This window comes from Centruroides sculpturatus, unplaced genomic scaffold (assembly GCF_000671375.1).
Source record: "Centruroides sculpturatus isolate CEXI.00-Female unplaced genomic scaffold, Cexi_2.0 scaffold141, whole genome shotgun sequence".
Lineage (NCBI taxonomy): Eukaryota > Metazoa > Arthropoda > Arachnida > Scorpiones > Buthidae > Centruroides > Centruroides sculpturatus.
In genome coordinates, this window is record NW_019384430.1 from 929787 (window position 1) to 945834 (window position 16048).

At 28.1% G+C, this 16048-nt stretch overlaps 1 protein-coding gene across 2 annotated transcripts in view; it reads right to left on the reverse strand.

Moving 5' to 3' along the window:
• Nucleotides 1-438: 438 nt before the first annotated feature.
• Nucleotides 439-16048, reverse strand: part of LOC111619725 (putative pre-mRNA-splicing factor ATP-dependent RNA helicase PRP1) — a 26751-nt gene continuing 11141 nt past the window's right edge. Inside the window, exons 2-13 of one of the 2 annotated variants that reach the window (XM_023361517.1) lie at nucleotides 12969-13176; nucleotides 10890-11060; nucleotides 9112-9302; nucleotides 8824-9025; nucleotides 8246-8422; nucleotides 5591-5845; nucleotides 5250-5508; nucleotides 4981-5172; nucleotides 1696-1818; nucleotides 1416-1606; nucleotides 1167-1336; nucleotides 439-1092 (exon numbers count right to left, since the gene is read on the reverse strand). In XM_023361517.1, the coding sequence (XP_023217285.1) occupies nucleotides 972-1092; nucleotides 1167-1336; nucleotides 1416-1606; nucleotides 1696-1818; nucleotides 4981-5172; nucleotides 5250-5508; nucleotides 5591-5845; nucleotides 8246-8422; nucleotides 8824-9025; nucleotides 9112-9302; nucleotides 10890-11060; nucleotides 12969-13176 (2260 nt within the window). In that variant the 3' untranslated portion in view covers nucleotides 439-971. Of the gene's footprint in view, nucleotides 1093-1166; nucleotides 1337-1415; nucleotides 1607-1695; nucleotides 1819-4980; nucleotides 5173-5249; nucleotides 5509-5590; nucleotides 5846-8245; nucleotides 8423-8823; nucleotides 9026-9111; nucleotides 9303-10889; nucleotides 11061-12968; nucleotides 13192-16048 lie in introns of both variants that reach the window. The other variant, XM_023361516.1, reaches the window with a different exon arrangement.

The following is a 16048-nucleotide window of genomic DNA, read 5'->3' on the forward strand; positions in this document are numbered from 1 at the left end:
AAGTGTTCCTGTGTGATTTGTTCTCAACAGCAACCTTAACTATATGTATTTTCTTAGCATAAGAGAACAGCAAGCAATCAAGAGCTTCATCAACTGATCTATAGGCACCAAGTTTTCTTTTTTTTTTTTGTGCATTGTAAGTGTGTAACAACATATCCAGGTTGACTTCTCATAAAAATTTGAAAATCTGACTCAAATCTCAAAGCAGAGAACCGATAAGTACTTTCACTGATTTGGTTGATTGACACATGATCACATTCATTAATACAAACATTCTTGTCAAAAATATATATTTTTATTATCAGAGAAGCATGATTTTACTGTTACGCCATCGAATACATATAATTTATATGACGTGGGAATGGTGCTCGGTTATGGTCGCTGATGTGAAGGAATAAACATGAAAGTATTCAAATGAACAAATCATATACGGCTAAATAAGTATACCTTATTTTATTATTATTTATATATATTCATGCCATATGATTTAAATGATTATTTAAATGGAGATAAGTATGTTTCCAAACCCAAAAAATGTGAAAATTCGAAACATTTGAGAAAATATATCTTCCCGTTGTGTGATGAATGACTCTTGCATGCTACCGCTATTCTGTCAATCTTGTCCGTTTGTCGTTTCGTCTGTGTTCAATCTCGTAAAGTAGTGTCCGGAACAATTCGGACGAGGCACCGAAGTATACGGAAAGTAGAACTGCTGAGAAAGTGAACTAAATTTAATCTGCGACACCCATATAAAACTCTCTCTCCAGTCTCGAGGATGAAATGTTCATTGAGTTGATGGCAACGAGAAACATACTTATCTCAAATGAATACAATCGAAAACATAAATGAGTGAGAATGTCCACTGACATATTGCCGATGCTATACCAAATTTTTAGGAATCTATAACTGAATTATATATATATTTTTATATATATAAAAAATCAATATGTGACATTACAAAATAAATACAATCAGAATCCTTCTTGAAACTGACGAGATTCCAATTTCGCTATTAAAAGTTCTAATTCTCTTCTGGCTTCACACTGAGGGAAATTTCCCATGTCGTAGTAATTCGGAGCAATCTTCACTAACCTAAAATAAAGCCAATTTCAATAAAAAGAAACTGAAAAAGAAAAAAAACACAAACAGGTAACAGTAAATCTTACCAATCTGCTTTAATGTCTGTCACTGTTCGAATGTAATTTTTTGTAGTGAGAACAAATTCATTATAGATGACCCAATCTGGTTTATGATCCAGACATGTAGAGGGATGAAGCTGAACTACTTGATTGTCCTTAATCGTTAAATAATGTCCTGTCCTTTCCAGGTGTGCAGCCTAATGGTCAAATGTAATTCTATTATATTAAACAGGAAAAAATTTACAATTAATTACAATTAAATCCTGCCATAATCACCTGCATGAAGAAGCCTGCTACTAAAGCTTTCCTGATGTTGATGTAATAGTCTTTGCTCGAAAAGTCTGTAGACGTTCGCCGTAGGTTGAAGCGATCCATGATACGATAAAGTTGTTGTCTGACATTATCTGCACTCTTTAGGGAACGATAGTTGACAAAGTTATCATAACACCACTGAGGATCTTCGTGATCTGATTAAAAATCAAATTATTTTATAAACAACACAAACTATTTTATTCACAAGAGAAAATTTACTAATAATCAGTAATTATATACTTACTCTGTTTGAAGGCGTGATATACGTTCAGGAGCGTCAGGTGGTCTCCGTCTATGTGGGCGAATCTCATCTTTGCATCATCCGCTGCTTTCTTTGCCTCATTTGGTCGAACAAAGCACTGTGGAACTAAAGAGTGTTGGAAGGGGGGCCACAAAAATAGTAACCCCACATCCACTGGGCTTAGTCAACTACATTAAACCCAAGGGGATGGCTATTCTTAAAATCTCCAGGAATGTCCAGCACAAAAAATAAATTTTTACTAGAAATAACTGGACATTATAAGTTCGCGTTACTGATCATTTAACTTTACTACTTTTTAAATTATTTAAGTCATTAATGCTTTTAAAAATTACTTTATTTAAACTTTACATTAAATTTCAATTTTCTTATTAAAAACATTAATCTTTAGTCTTTAATAAATTACAGTTAAGATAATTTTGACTAATTTCTAAGAAACATTAAAGAAAAGACACAAAATTACACAAAAAAAAGAAAGAAATCTGATGAAATTTTGACATTTAAGATTTTTCAAATTACTCATTAAACAAAAATTATTTCTAAAAATCTACAATTTATTTACTTTAATAAGAGAACTCTAATTTTTGATAGTTTTACATTTGATACTTTACTGAAAAATCCACTTTTAGAAACTACTCATTTAGCAAATACAAAGAATTTTCCAATACTACAAAATTTTTGCAATTAAAGAGTTCCTAGAAAATATATAGATTTCATTAAAATTCACAATGATTGGATCAGTACATGTGACATTTTCCAAGAATAGGACTAAATTTGTAACAAAAACAATACAAGTGTCTACAAATCATTTCATATAGTTTTTCTATTTTTTGCAGTAAGATATTAATGAAGAATCAATCATGATTTATATGGAAATTATTGATGACTTATTAATGAGTAATTTTTCTACTTTAATTTGTCTACAGGACAATCATTTCTTGAAAAGTACTAAATAGCATTAAAAATGGAAAAATTATTTCAACAATGCTTATTATAAACTTTTGAAAAACAACCCTTAAATATCAAGAAAATTCAAAACAATTCCAAAATAAAATTTGTGAAATGCTAAATATTTCATGGCATATGTTAATTATCAAACTCTTAGTATTCTAAAATAATGCTATAAAAATATTGCATCATCACAAATAACTATTTTTTGTAGTTAAAACTGGTTATAATTTAGACTAAGCTCCATAAAAGTTATCTTACAGTTTTTTAATCTATGTTTTGAAATTATATAACAGTTTTTGATGTTTGCTATCTTCTTTTTTCATTTTATCATCATCAACAGCCAGAGGGCTGGTAACAGCTATCTGCATTGAAAACAGCCTTCGTTATGTTATTTTTTTTAATCATAGAAAAAACCATTTGTTTTTTAATGACTTTTTAAAAAATAATAGTGTATATGAAATGAAAGGTTGATTTAACTTATGTATATTAATGTCCTGAAAGTCATCTGAAGAAAATTTATATCCTTACAGTAAATTTTTCTATCTAGTATTTTAAAACAAAATTATTTGGAATTATTTTGTGTGAAAGAATTAGATGCAATTTGATCATTGACTGACATGTAAACTAGATCAATCAAAAGCACTATTACTGCTCCTTGTTTACATTAAGTGGCAACTTACTTCAAATAGATTATAACAAATCACAGCTCTGTTTCTTCAAATAAACTAAAATCTAATTTGAAATTTATTCTCTATTTATAGTCAATCTTTTTAACATAAAAATTGCTATGAGTGTTGAAAGTTATGGAACAACAGACGAAGGCTGTCAAAATACAGATAATTTAAGCCTAATATTGAAGTACTTGAAATTTATCCTTTGTTTGTCATTTAGCAGGAAATAAGACTTCATATTCTTCCAGATGCTTCTAAACAGTTTTTTATTTTATTTATGAAAAATTTATATACATTTTTTTCTCTCACTAATTCTTTAACCTAAACGTAACCATACTGATTGTTAGTTTACCCAATAATTGAAGAAAAAAAGTGCCAACAATTTAAATTACTGTACTATAAGCAAATAATAATTCAAAAAATAACCATTACTTGAAATGTTAAAATGGAATGACAAAGTGATAATAGAGAGGTTGCAGCACAAGTCAAAATTTCCAACTTATATGGCAAGCACAGTATACATCTAATGTTTGAACTCAAAGTAACACACATTGCACTACACATTTAAGTCATGCAATGCATCACGAGATTTGTCGTAAAATGGTAGATGCATTCAAAAGTGATGGTGACCAGCAAACGCAAATAAACAAATTAAACTATTTTAAAATATTTATAGGATAATAAACACTAAATAATTATTGTTGACTTTAATTAGCATTGACCATACAATATAGTAGTAGGAAAATTCCAAGGCACTTTGCCTGTTCTCATGACATACTTGTGTTGAGAGAAGTGGTGGCTATAAGTCCATATAGAGATGACAATGAAACCAGTTTTGAAAATTATTTCTAGAAATTTAGAAAATCCTGCTATTGATGGTAGATGGCATAAAAGAACAAACTTACTTCTACAGTATAATAATAAGCTATTTTATGAACACAGATATAGAAATTCTATGGACACATCATTTGCAAAAAATTGAAGACAAATGATTTCTGGATTAAAATCATTTATTTTTTACAATGTTATTCATAAATATTTAAATAATCATTATTTTAATAAAATTATTTATAATTTTAACCCAAAACACAATGCAAAAGTTTAGGCTGAACTTCGATTTTTCATGCTCAACATTCCAAATGCCATTGTCAAACTTCTAGGCTTCCAAGATGGCAGTGCTAGATATTCAAAGTTCAGGTCTTAGAAATAAAAATTTTGGCCATAACTTAACATCTGTGTTTATCAGCTGCATGCTTCTACTGACAGCATTAAAAGAATGTTTAAAAATGAGTATTTTTTTCAAAACAGCAATAGGCTTAACTATAACCAAAATCTATCAGCAACAGGCAAAGTTTTTATTGGAACATTCTAATTTTGATAACATTTAATGACTAATAGCAACATCATATTACAATAAATAGATTCTACTGTACTTTAAATTGTAAGTAAAACCAATATTTCATCTGTCACAACTTCCCTTAATTAATTTATATAACCTCGTAATAGTGATTTGAATACTAGAAACATATACATATTCAATTTATTGTAAGTTTTAATGTTTGATGCTTTCTACAAATTTGTCAAAATTGCATCAAATTTCATTATGTGATAATAGAAATTGTAATGAAAATTATTATTAAATCCATACCTGACAGCATAGCTGTTATAGAAAGAACTTCATTGGAACAATTGTAATCACATGACGCAATCAGCATTTTTGCTAATTGCGGATCTAGTGGAAATTCTGCCATGACAGAACCAAGTTCAGTCAGTTCACCTGAATCATCCAGCGCACCCAAATAATTTAATAATTCTAAAGCCCTCATTAATGTTTCTGGAGCTGAAAAACAAGTGTCATCTTTTAAAACATGATCATCACTGGAAACAAAACACACTAAAAATGATGACAATAAATACCTGGAGGATCCATAAAATCAAAATGTACAAGATCGTCGATTCCCAGTTTTTTTAACTGTAAAACTACTGATCCCAGATTAGATCGAAGAATTTCTGGATACGTCTGTTCTTGCATTTCTGTCTTATAGGCTCTTTCTGTATAGAGTCTGAAACATTTTCCCGGTCTTGTACGACCAGCTCTACCTGCTCTCTGTTGAGAACTAGCTTTACTTATTGGGGAAACTAATAAAGATTCTACACGAATTCTAGGGTTATATACCTAAAAAAAAAAAAACAAATGATTATACATAAGTTTTTGATATAGTGATGCAATTACAAAAATAAAATCAAAGTAAGCTTACTTTTTGCTTAGAGAAGCCAGGATCTATCACAAACACAACTCCGTCTATTGTTAATGATGTTTCTGCAATATTGGTGGACACAACAACTTTCCTACCAATGGCTCCATTTGGTTTACTTGGCGGTGGTGGTTCAAATATTCGCTGTTGTAAATTAGGTGGTAATGTTGAATATAAAGGAATGCATTTTAGTTCTCCTACTTCTGGACCAATGTTATCTACTTCACGTTTAATTCGTTTGCAAGCTTCCTCTATTTCCTATAAAAAATATAAAAGTAATCTTGAAAAATTTAATAATCACATTTTTGCAATAAAATATTTCAACAGGACTCATTTATTGAAATCACTTTAGGACCTGCATAAACTGATGATAACCAAATAACATTAAGTGTTAGAAAGATTGCAATTAACCCTTTACATCAATAACAAGTTTGAAGCAAGCAATAATATTTGCTTTCCATTATTAATCGTTTTTTGTATTTTCAATAAATTGTTTTTGGTGTTTCTACTTGCTGTTTTATCTATAATCATTAAAAACTGTCAGGGTTCCAACAGTAATTACTAAGTTGAAGAGAGTTTCATGATAGAGTTAAGTTGGAAACCACTGATCTAAGTTATCTATTTAGATCTCTATCTTTAGTCAAATTATAAAAGGAAAGGATTTCAGATTTTTGTAAAGAACCAATTTCATCATCAATAGTAGAAGTATGTTGCATAGATGATAGGTAAAAGCAACATTTTTTTCATCTTCTTAGATACATATACTACTAGAGTGAGGTCTTTCTGAAAACTAAAAAGCTACTACATATCTCTTTTTCTATAATCTCCAAATTTTGTTGGTAACTCTCACTTGTTTTCTTGAATTATCCTCACAACTGTCAGTTTATCATTCTTAAATAGATTCATAGCTAATTTTGTAACTTGTAAACCAATTATCTATGGTATGTTTCTGCTGGATTAAGCTATACTATATCATTGTTAAACCTTTCACTTCTTCCAGTAAATCTGAAACAAAATATGGACCATTGAGTTGTCTTTCCCAATGAATTTCAAAGTTGTGTCCATAGTACATATGGGAGTCAACTATCAAAAATTTTGATGCTGTATTTATTTGGTTTACTCAATATGTACTAATGAAAGCTGCATCTCCTCTCCATAATGTCTCCAATTTTTTGTCTACATCACAGTATTCATCAGATATACTTTTTTGACAATTTTTTAAGATTGCAAACTGTATCCAATTTTATTTGTTTAAACTCTGTCTTACTTGTTTTTTGCCATCAAACCCAAGGTTATTTATTAAAAACTTAAACCTTTTCTCAGATATCACCATTCTCACTATTTCTAATCCATGTCATCTGGTGTCCACAGTTCACTGATGTAGCTATTAAACTTTTTACAACCAGCTAAATACAGAATTCCTATTAATAATTTTACTTCCCCAAGCCTGTTTAAATTGTCATCCTTTTCTCTATCATACTTTGATTGCTTGTTTGTATATTGCACTAGTTTGTAAAATTTTATGAATAAATTCCAACATTCCATTATAGATTTTGCAGTTATAGCTTATCAACAGGACCAAGTAGATGAGTAATAATATTTTTTTCCTTGTCTTTCCAATCAGAAATAGCACTATTTTATTCCAGAGGGTCAAATAACAATCAATACAAAAAAATATAACATGTGTCTACTGTAGGATGTATCAATGCAGGAAATATTCATGAAAACACTTCCATGAATAATTAAGGCAATGATGTTTTCTTTTGGCCCAGATGTAACCTTAAATTAATATTTAATAGAAGGCTTTCAAGTGAGCCATTACAGATTACAAATTAAATAATACTATCAATATTGGTTTTATTCTGAATAATTCTGATGTTAATGTTGAAATGTTAGTTTTCAATATAGTATAGGAATTAATAGTTTATCTATGTTTAAAACTGATTATGACTGATGGCAAAATCATTAATGTGAACTTTATATAAAAATTTGTGACAAGAAATATGTTTTAAAGAGAAAATTAATTATTATTTCTTAAATTCTATTGAAAAAGTATAATCAAATGCCTATAATCTTTTTTGGGAAAATCACAAATACTGCTACATTTTAATTCAAATAATACTATTAATCAGTTTTAACAGAATCTATAAACTTATTCCAAACTTAGAAGAAAAATAAAAATTTATATGTGATAATTTGTTTCAAAGAAAGTAGATCTAATAAATACAACTTGATATATTGTACCACATAAATTAAAAATTACGTTCATAAGGAATAAAAATGTTTTCTTTACATAGGATATTTATGACATATTTATAATAATTCTAATTGTATTAGGGCAAAAAAATAAAAAACAATTGAAATACAAGAAAATATACTTCCAACCAATTAATGCTGATTTTTAATTGTGCTTTATTTATGTATTCAACTTAACAAATAAAGAATACTTAACTATCAAATAAGAAAATAAAAATAAGAAAGCAACAAATCTTATCTTTTAATTTATAAAAATAAAAACATTATTCTAATTTTTATATTTTTATAAATTAATTACTCTTACTATAAATAACATTTATAACCTAAGAGAACACATTCACTCTCTTTGGTGTTCTTTTTTTGTGTAAAATTACTATTTTATTATCAAATTTCTTTACATACCTCTTGACCAGTTAAAAATAGTAATATATCTCCTTCTGACTCTTCACACATATGAATTTGTATAACTGTTCTAATTGCTGCTTCTAAATAATCCCGTTCAGGCTCTGGTGTATAAAAAATTTCCACAGGGTGGGTTCGACCAGGAACGGTCATAAGAGGAGCATCATCAAAATAATGCTGCAAGAAAAAGTAAAATTCATATTTAGAACCATTTCTTAAAAACAAAAGAATGATGTTATTTATTTATTAATAATATTTTATTTAAAGCCTTTAATTCAAATTACACAGAATTCTTTTAATTTCAAACTAATTTTTATTTATATAAAAAATTAATTAATAACTTTTTAAAAAGATAATTCAAATGAAAAACACAATTTGGCCATTAAAAGTATGTATCACTGGAGGAAATATTTCTGAAATTTAAACATTCAAAAATAATTAAGAACAGTGGTAGTTATTATTCTTGGCCAATGCGTAACCTTTCAGTAAATAGATAAGGAAAGGTTTAAAGATAGGCCTACTGTTGCATGTAATTAAAAATTAATAATAAAACATACATAAAATAGTAACTCAATTACCTGAAACTTTCCAGCATCTAATGTTGCACTCATCACAACAATTTTCATATCAGACCTTTGATTGATTACTTGTTTCAAAACACCCATCAATATATCAGTAGCCAAAGTTCTTTCGTGAGCTTCATCCAATAATACTACTCCATAAGCTTCTAGTAAAGGATCACTCATTGCTTCTCTCAACAACATACCATCGGTCATATATCTGTTAAATAAGATTATACAGTATATAAATTTACATACTTAAATCAAAAATAGGTAATAAAATAAAATATATTTTAAATAAATTACTTTAGAATAGTTTTAGAAGATGAACAATCTTCAAATCGAATACTGTAACCAACTTCCTGTCCAAGCATTACATCCATTTCTTCTGCTACTCGAGCAGCAACACTCATTGCTGCTACTCTTCGAGGTTGTGTACATGCCACACTTTTTTTTACACCTCTTTCTCTCAAAAATTCTACACACCATTGAGGTATCTGAAAAATAGTAAGTTTTTATAAATTTTTTTATTACTAAAACATTTAATTGATTTTAATTTCCTAATGCTTAATTATAACTACAGATAAATTAATATATTTATGAGAAAACAATAAAAACATAGTTCAAAACACAATGCTAATATCCACTACAGTAGAGCATCGATTATCCAACCCCCAATTAACCATCACTTCGGTTAACTGACCATTCTAGTCGGCAAATTTCAAATGTCCACTAGTGATGTGGCGCTACAATATTTGGCTATGTCTTGGCTACTTTAATATTATTTTTGTTAAATTTTTGCATATTTTAGCTGGTAACACTGACTCGACCATGAAAGGCAGGCCAGGATTTAAACGACACTTAATTTTCTAATTACAAGTGGTTGTTTGTTTTGTGAGCAATAAAATAATTTAAAAAATAATTTTTAACGATACAATAGCGACGATTATTACTTTAAAAAATTTTGTTAGTCTTAACATTGATGGAAATTTAACGTGAAGTAGGTTAATGATATACTAATATACTGATTACATTGGATATACTAATATACTATTTACATGGGATATACTAATATACTATACTAATAATGTATTTTTTTCATTCTTTTTGGTTATCCGATTTTTTCAGTTATCCGACCAACATGAGCCCAATTGAGTCAGATAATCGATGCTCTACTGTACTTATAATCCTTAGCTCACCTTAATTCATGACTTATTTTTTAACATCTAACCTCAGATGGCTATATGGACGAGCACTAAAGGTGGCAGTCCATCATTATGAAAACCCATGATAATGTCTGGTTGAGTCAAAAACCTCAGGAATTTTTCAGTATGTGATCTGTTTAGATATGTGTGGGTGAGCCAAACATATCTGGACAGGTCACTCCCTATACATATGTCCCTCACTACCCATCCATCCCATTTTGGTCCTGGACAAAACCCTCTTGGGGTTTGTAGAGCAGAAGTTTATATATATATATATATATATATAAAATCACTAATTACTTTTCTCAACAACAAAAAGACTAACCCTATGTTGCCAATCCCACATATACTTATTGTTCAATCATTCTGAACAATCTCCACCTATGTAAGAATTTCTATAATTTACTTACAACAATAACTTCCTATAAAGGTCAAGCAAAATTATATAACAAAATATTCAATATCATGCTAGGCTAAGATTCAATAATAAAAACTGTTTGGATGTAAAGTATTCACTCAGCAAATAACTGCAATATTTACTAAACAAGTTTATTAGAATCACTTACTAAAATATGCAATTCAAAAAGCAAAAATCCGAGTAATTATATCATTAACATTATTTAATGTTAATGATATAATTAAAATCATCATCAAAAAGATATATTAATCTTCTTGATGATAATTTTCACTCACAATTATAATAATGAGTGACTAATATACATAGCTAGGACATCAAGGCACTAAAAACACATAATTAAGTACAAAAATCATCATTTATATCATTTTTATAATTATTGCATAGGTCCTGGATATACTTTACTAATGTATAATCTATATAACTCAATAAACAGTGAGATATTTATAATAGCAAATACTTACTTGCGTTGTCTTTCCTGAACCAGTTTCGCCAACTAATACTAAGATTCGATTCTTTGTCAATGTTTCAAAAAATTTATCTTTATATTCCCATACAGGTAATGTTATACGCTTTTTAAAATGTTCAAAATATCGTGGTGTATGTGGCAATCCAGTTAGAGTATTAATTTTCAACTAAAATAATAATAATAATAATGATTATTTACAGAATTTTAGTTATTTAATAATAATATAGAATAAAAACTGTTAGGCATTAATTTTCTAAAGTATTTATTTAGCCTAAGTTATTCTAATAAATAACTTACAATACACATGCATGCATGCATGAATGTGTATTGATTAATGCAATTAATTGATTCCTCAATGCTACTGTGTATATCAAATTCACATTAATCAAATACAATGATAATTCAGTATTCAACCAAATAATCACAACCATCAGAACAAATTTTTTATTAAAAACAAATATTTTTGTCATCAATAAAAAGCATTCTCTGATAAAAATGAATAACTAATTCAGAAAAAAATGAAACTTTAGAGCTGCCTACCTTTGTCAGACAAAAGTTATACTCAATCTAATTTATTACTTCACTTAATGCATACAGAACACAATCATTATGTCTGTGACACACTAAAATTTGTTGCAAGCTTATAAGTTGTTATTCATCAATTTTTAACAATTTCCTGAAATTTTTCTTTATCAACAGCTTTTGTGTGCCCCATGTGTTTTGTATCTTTCAGTATCCTAACAAAACTTTCAAAACCATGTTTGACATGCCTGACATTTAGAAGCTTCTTTCACACACACATTACGAGTATTTTTACTGTTTGTATAGCATTATATCATTTATGAAACTTAAAAAGTATACAAAATGCATTTTATTTGCAGACATTTTGATTTGATTTCATACAAACAAAATGTGAAATAAAGTTTTAAGCTTCTAAACAAAGAATACTATATCACATGTGTTAAATTTCACAACTAACATAATTAAACTACAGATCTATGTCAGAAATCACCTAAATCACCATTGGCACAAAAATACCAAATTCACCAACACCCGTTTTACCAACATAATATGCTTTTTTCAGCAAATGCTGAAAAAAATATATTTATGTTAAGTAAAAATGGCTGTTAAAGCCATGTTAATTTAAACTTCAGCTGTGTATATAAAGGGATTGTCAAAATTGATTTCATGTGTTAATCAAATCCTGCATTAAGCAACAGATACCTGTAACATATACACACATTTATTCAAGCACAAACTGATTCAAAGTCACTTATTCACATATTTGATTTGGTAAAGAAGATACAAGTAATATATTTCTTTTAACTGTTTTCAATTAAAGAATTATTAAGGAGTTATTTTAGAATTTATGCACACATATATTATCCAATATTTTAACCTACAAACAATAATATAAATTTTATTGTTTCATTTCATTAAATACACTGTCACGTAGAGCAAAGATGACAACAATCATGAGTCATCGATGAATACAAATAGATGTTTATTAGTCCACAGAATACACTAACTCTGTAGCATGCAGTACAAGAAAAACTGAACTTAGTTTGTTAGCACACAGTTTTATAGCATGAGGAAGCATTCTCAAAATATGCAAATGATCGTAAATTAACATATGCGGACATTTGAACTTTGAGAACGTAATAATAAAAAAACTGATGCACCATGGAGAAGGTTCAAACCAGAAACCTTCTGATTCATAGACAGAAATGATAATCACTGCGCCATGGTGCTTGATAGTTGGAAACAAGTGAATTGCAGCAATATTTAAAGAAATTCTAGTTATTACTGATATGAATTCTTCATCTTTTAGTTCCAATCTTCTACTTTCATAATAAATCAGTTACTGAACTGAATAATTTTGTAATGTTTTTGTAATTATTTGAATAAGAACATATAAAAGACTGAATTATTGAACACTTAGTTAAATTAGATTAAACACTTAATTAGTTATAAAATTCAGATTTTTATTTAAGATTAAGTATATGATCTGATTAATATTCAAACTTATTTTCTAATGACAATTTCACTGAAACCAAATTAAACTTATAAATACCTGAATAGGTGTTACTACAGGACTAGCAGTTGGTAGTTGTATGACTTTTTCATTCTTTCCAGCTTTATCTCCTGGTTTTTTAATATCTTTTTCATCTTTTACTGTTTTCTTATCATCTTTGGTCAGCTTTTTTAAATCATCTTTATTCTGAGCTTTCAAATCTTCTTTCTTACGCTTAAGTTCATCATAATTATCACTGCCAATTTTTCTACAGAAAAAAAAACTATTGGTTTTATATAAATAATATTTAATATTAGAGCCAAAGTTTTCATATTAAATCTTATCATTTATCAAATCACTTACAAATTCGTAGTTAAAAACTAAGATGTTGAATAAAACTTAAAAGAAAAAATGAAAACAAAAAAATTATAGCAAACAACATTAAAAAAGATATGAATCATTATAGAAATTTTGCTTAAGAAAGATCAAAACCGAGAACAAAGATTAAATAAAATCAAGAGGTGGGATATTTTTATTTATAGTTACATTTAGTTAATCATATTATTTGCCTTACTATTTTCATTATCCTAAGTTTTAGTATTCTGCTAAATTCTTACATATCAACAACCTCAAACATTCCTTACTTTTTTTTTTCTTTACTATTTGTTTTAAGAAGCTCATCTCAAGTAGAGATTAGTTTTTTGACATTGAGGAGCTTCTTTATGCAAACAGCACAAGGAAACAATACTATTCAATCACAATGCTTGCCAGCTTTTTATCCATAATCATGCTGGTGTGTTTATGGAATGTAACTCCATTATATCAAAATTTATAAATAAAAATTTGTGAAATACAAATGCATATAAAAAAATGACTAAAAAGATGATAAATTGTGCTTTTAGCTGTATTTGTCACTTGCAAAATCTCAGATCTTGAAATTGATTATTGGTTTTCTTCTTCGACATTGTTTCTTCTCTCCTAATCTGATTAAAACTAATTCTATTTTGTTAGAGCTTAGTTATTTTACTAAACTTTAACAATTTCAACTTTTATATAACTATAGAAAGACCAGCAGCTGAAAAGTAAAATTCTTTTATTTTTTAATAATGGTAATGTGAGGGTTTTATTTAGAGTTTACTTGGTTAAACTTTTCACAATAAATGATGAAACACTAAATTTCAAAACAGGATTTGATGAATTCTTCTCAATCTCATACACAGTATATGGGTTTATCATTAACCTATACTTAATTTTTATAAAGAAGTATTAGGTTATTCAGACCCAATTACCTGTTGCATAACCTTTACCATACATTAATTAGAGTATTGATAAAATATCCAAACAAATCAGTTAAAATGTTTGGTATTTATTAAAGCGTTTTATTATTTAGCTTAAAAATATTTTACATCCTTATTAAGTAAACTATAATTCCGCATACCCCTAGGCAGTTTTAGTTGGTCAATCTCTTCATTAAATATTTACATACGAATGAAACATAATAAAAAACATGAAGAGAGGACCTGAACCATTTAAGATGTCAGATATTACTTTGAAATTTTACAAAAAAGTACTGTTTTATATAATATTTATATGACTAAGATGTAGGGGTATGCCAGAGAAGTTTTGATAAAATTTTACAATGAAAATGAGCATTTTCTGTTCAATGAGGATGAATAATTTTGTAGTAATTAAGTTATTAATATGTTGATAGAACATTAAAAAGTTCATCAATATATTTTTTGTAACTCAATAATCTCTGTAACAAGCATTTGCTTAATACATTCAATAAAGTTGTTGATATTACATTTATTTATTTAGAGTTTTGTACAGGAAATTATACATAATAAAATTAAATTACACACATTAATATGTAACCTAATTTGAAAAATATTTTAATAGTTCTAACATTTAATAATAAAATTTTAGAACTTAAAATATTCACTTAATATAATAGAATCATTTAATGCAGCATTAAGTGGACTGAATTTTTAATGACAGTTATAGACATTAATGGGAGCAGAGGAATTNATTAGAGGGGGGATCGAGCGACCCAGTTAGGGTTGAGGAAACACCTGGTAAGGCGATGATTCTTCTTGCCTTTCTTAATACCGCCGGAGTAGGGTATAGCGAATAAAAAAAACGCACACATAACGCCGACCTCAGTGCCTTCCCTTTTTTACAATATAATAGAATCATTTAATGCAGCAGTAAGTGGACTGAATTTTTAATGACAGTTATAGACATTAATGGGAGCAGAGGAATTCTAAATAATTACTGAAACTGCATCCTGTCCTGTTATGAATATCTCTTACTTTCAAATTTAATATGGATATAACTATTTTCTTTAAGTCATTTTTAGCTGGTTGATTAATCCACTAATTATTTCCACTATCTAAATTTATATTTAATATTTTATTCTATTTAACATAACACCACCTAAACACACATTTCCAGCAAATAAATATACAAATATTTAATGTTCAAACATTTTTTGCATTTTGTTCCTGAAGAGGGCCAATAAAATAGTGGCTGAAAATGTATATTCAATAGTAAATAAAATAATCAAACCATCTTACTATTTCCAGCAACGTATTTAATAAATTAAAAACGTTTTCGACTATATTTAATAGTCTTCATCAGTTACGAACTTTAAAACGGAAAACGAACGTAAAATAGAATGTAAGCTATACAACGGTTTAAAAATTAAAATTAATTACGTAAAACGTAAATAAAACATAAAATAAATAAAATATTAAGAAATTAATCGTGGTAACGAATGAAATTAAATTAAAAAATAAAAATTAATCGTCATGGTAAAAAGATTTCCATGCGCAGGATAGACTTTCTGCGTCTCTATGGTTGATGCATCCTTTGTTAATATGCGCCTTGTAAATTTCAAGTTTTTCAATATGTTTAAGGACTTGTTTGTTGGTGGCTGTCCTAATTATGGATGCTTTGTCCCAATGTACATTAATATCTTGATGTTTAGCAAAGGCTGCAAGGACGGTGCTGTCCACGTTTTTAGTAATAGAATATTTATGTTCTTTAATCCTCTGTTTTAAAAGTCTCATGGTGGCACCAACGTAAACTAGCTCTGAATTAAAACGGCGATCACTTAATGGAATAGAATAAACTCCTGT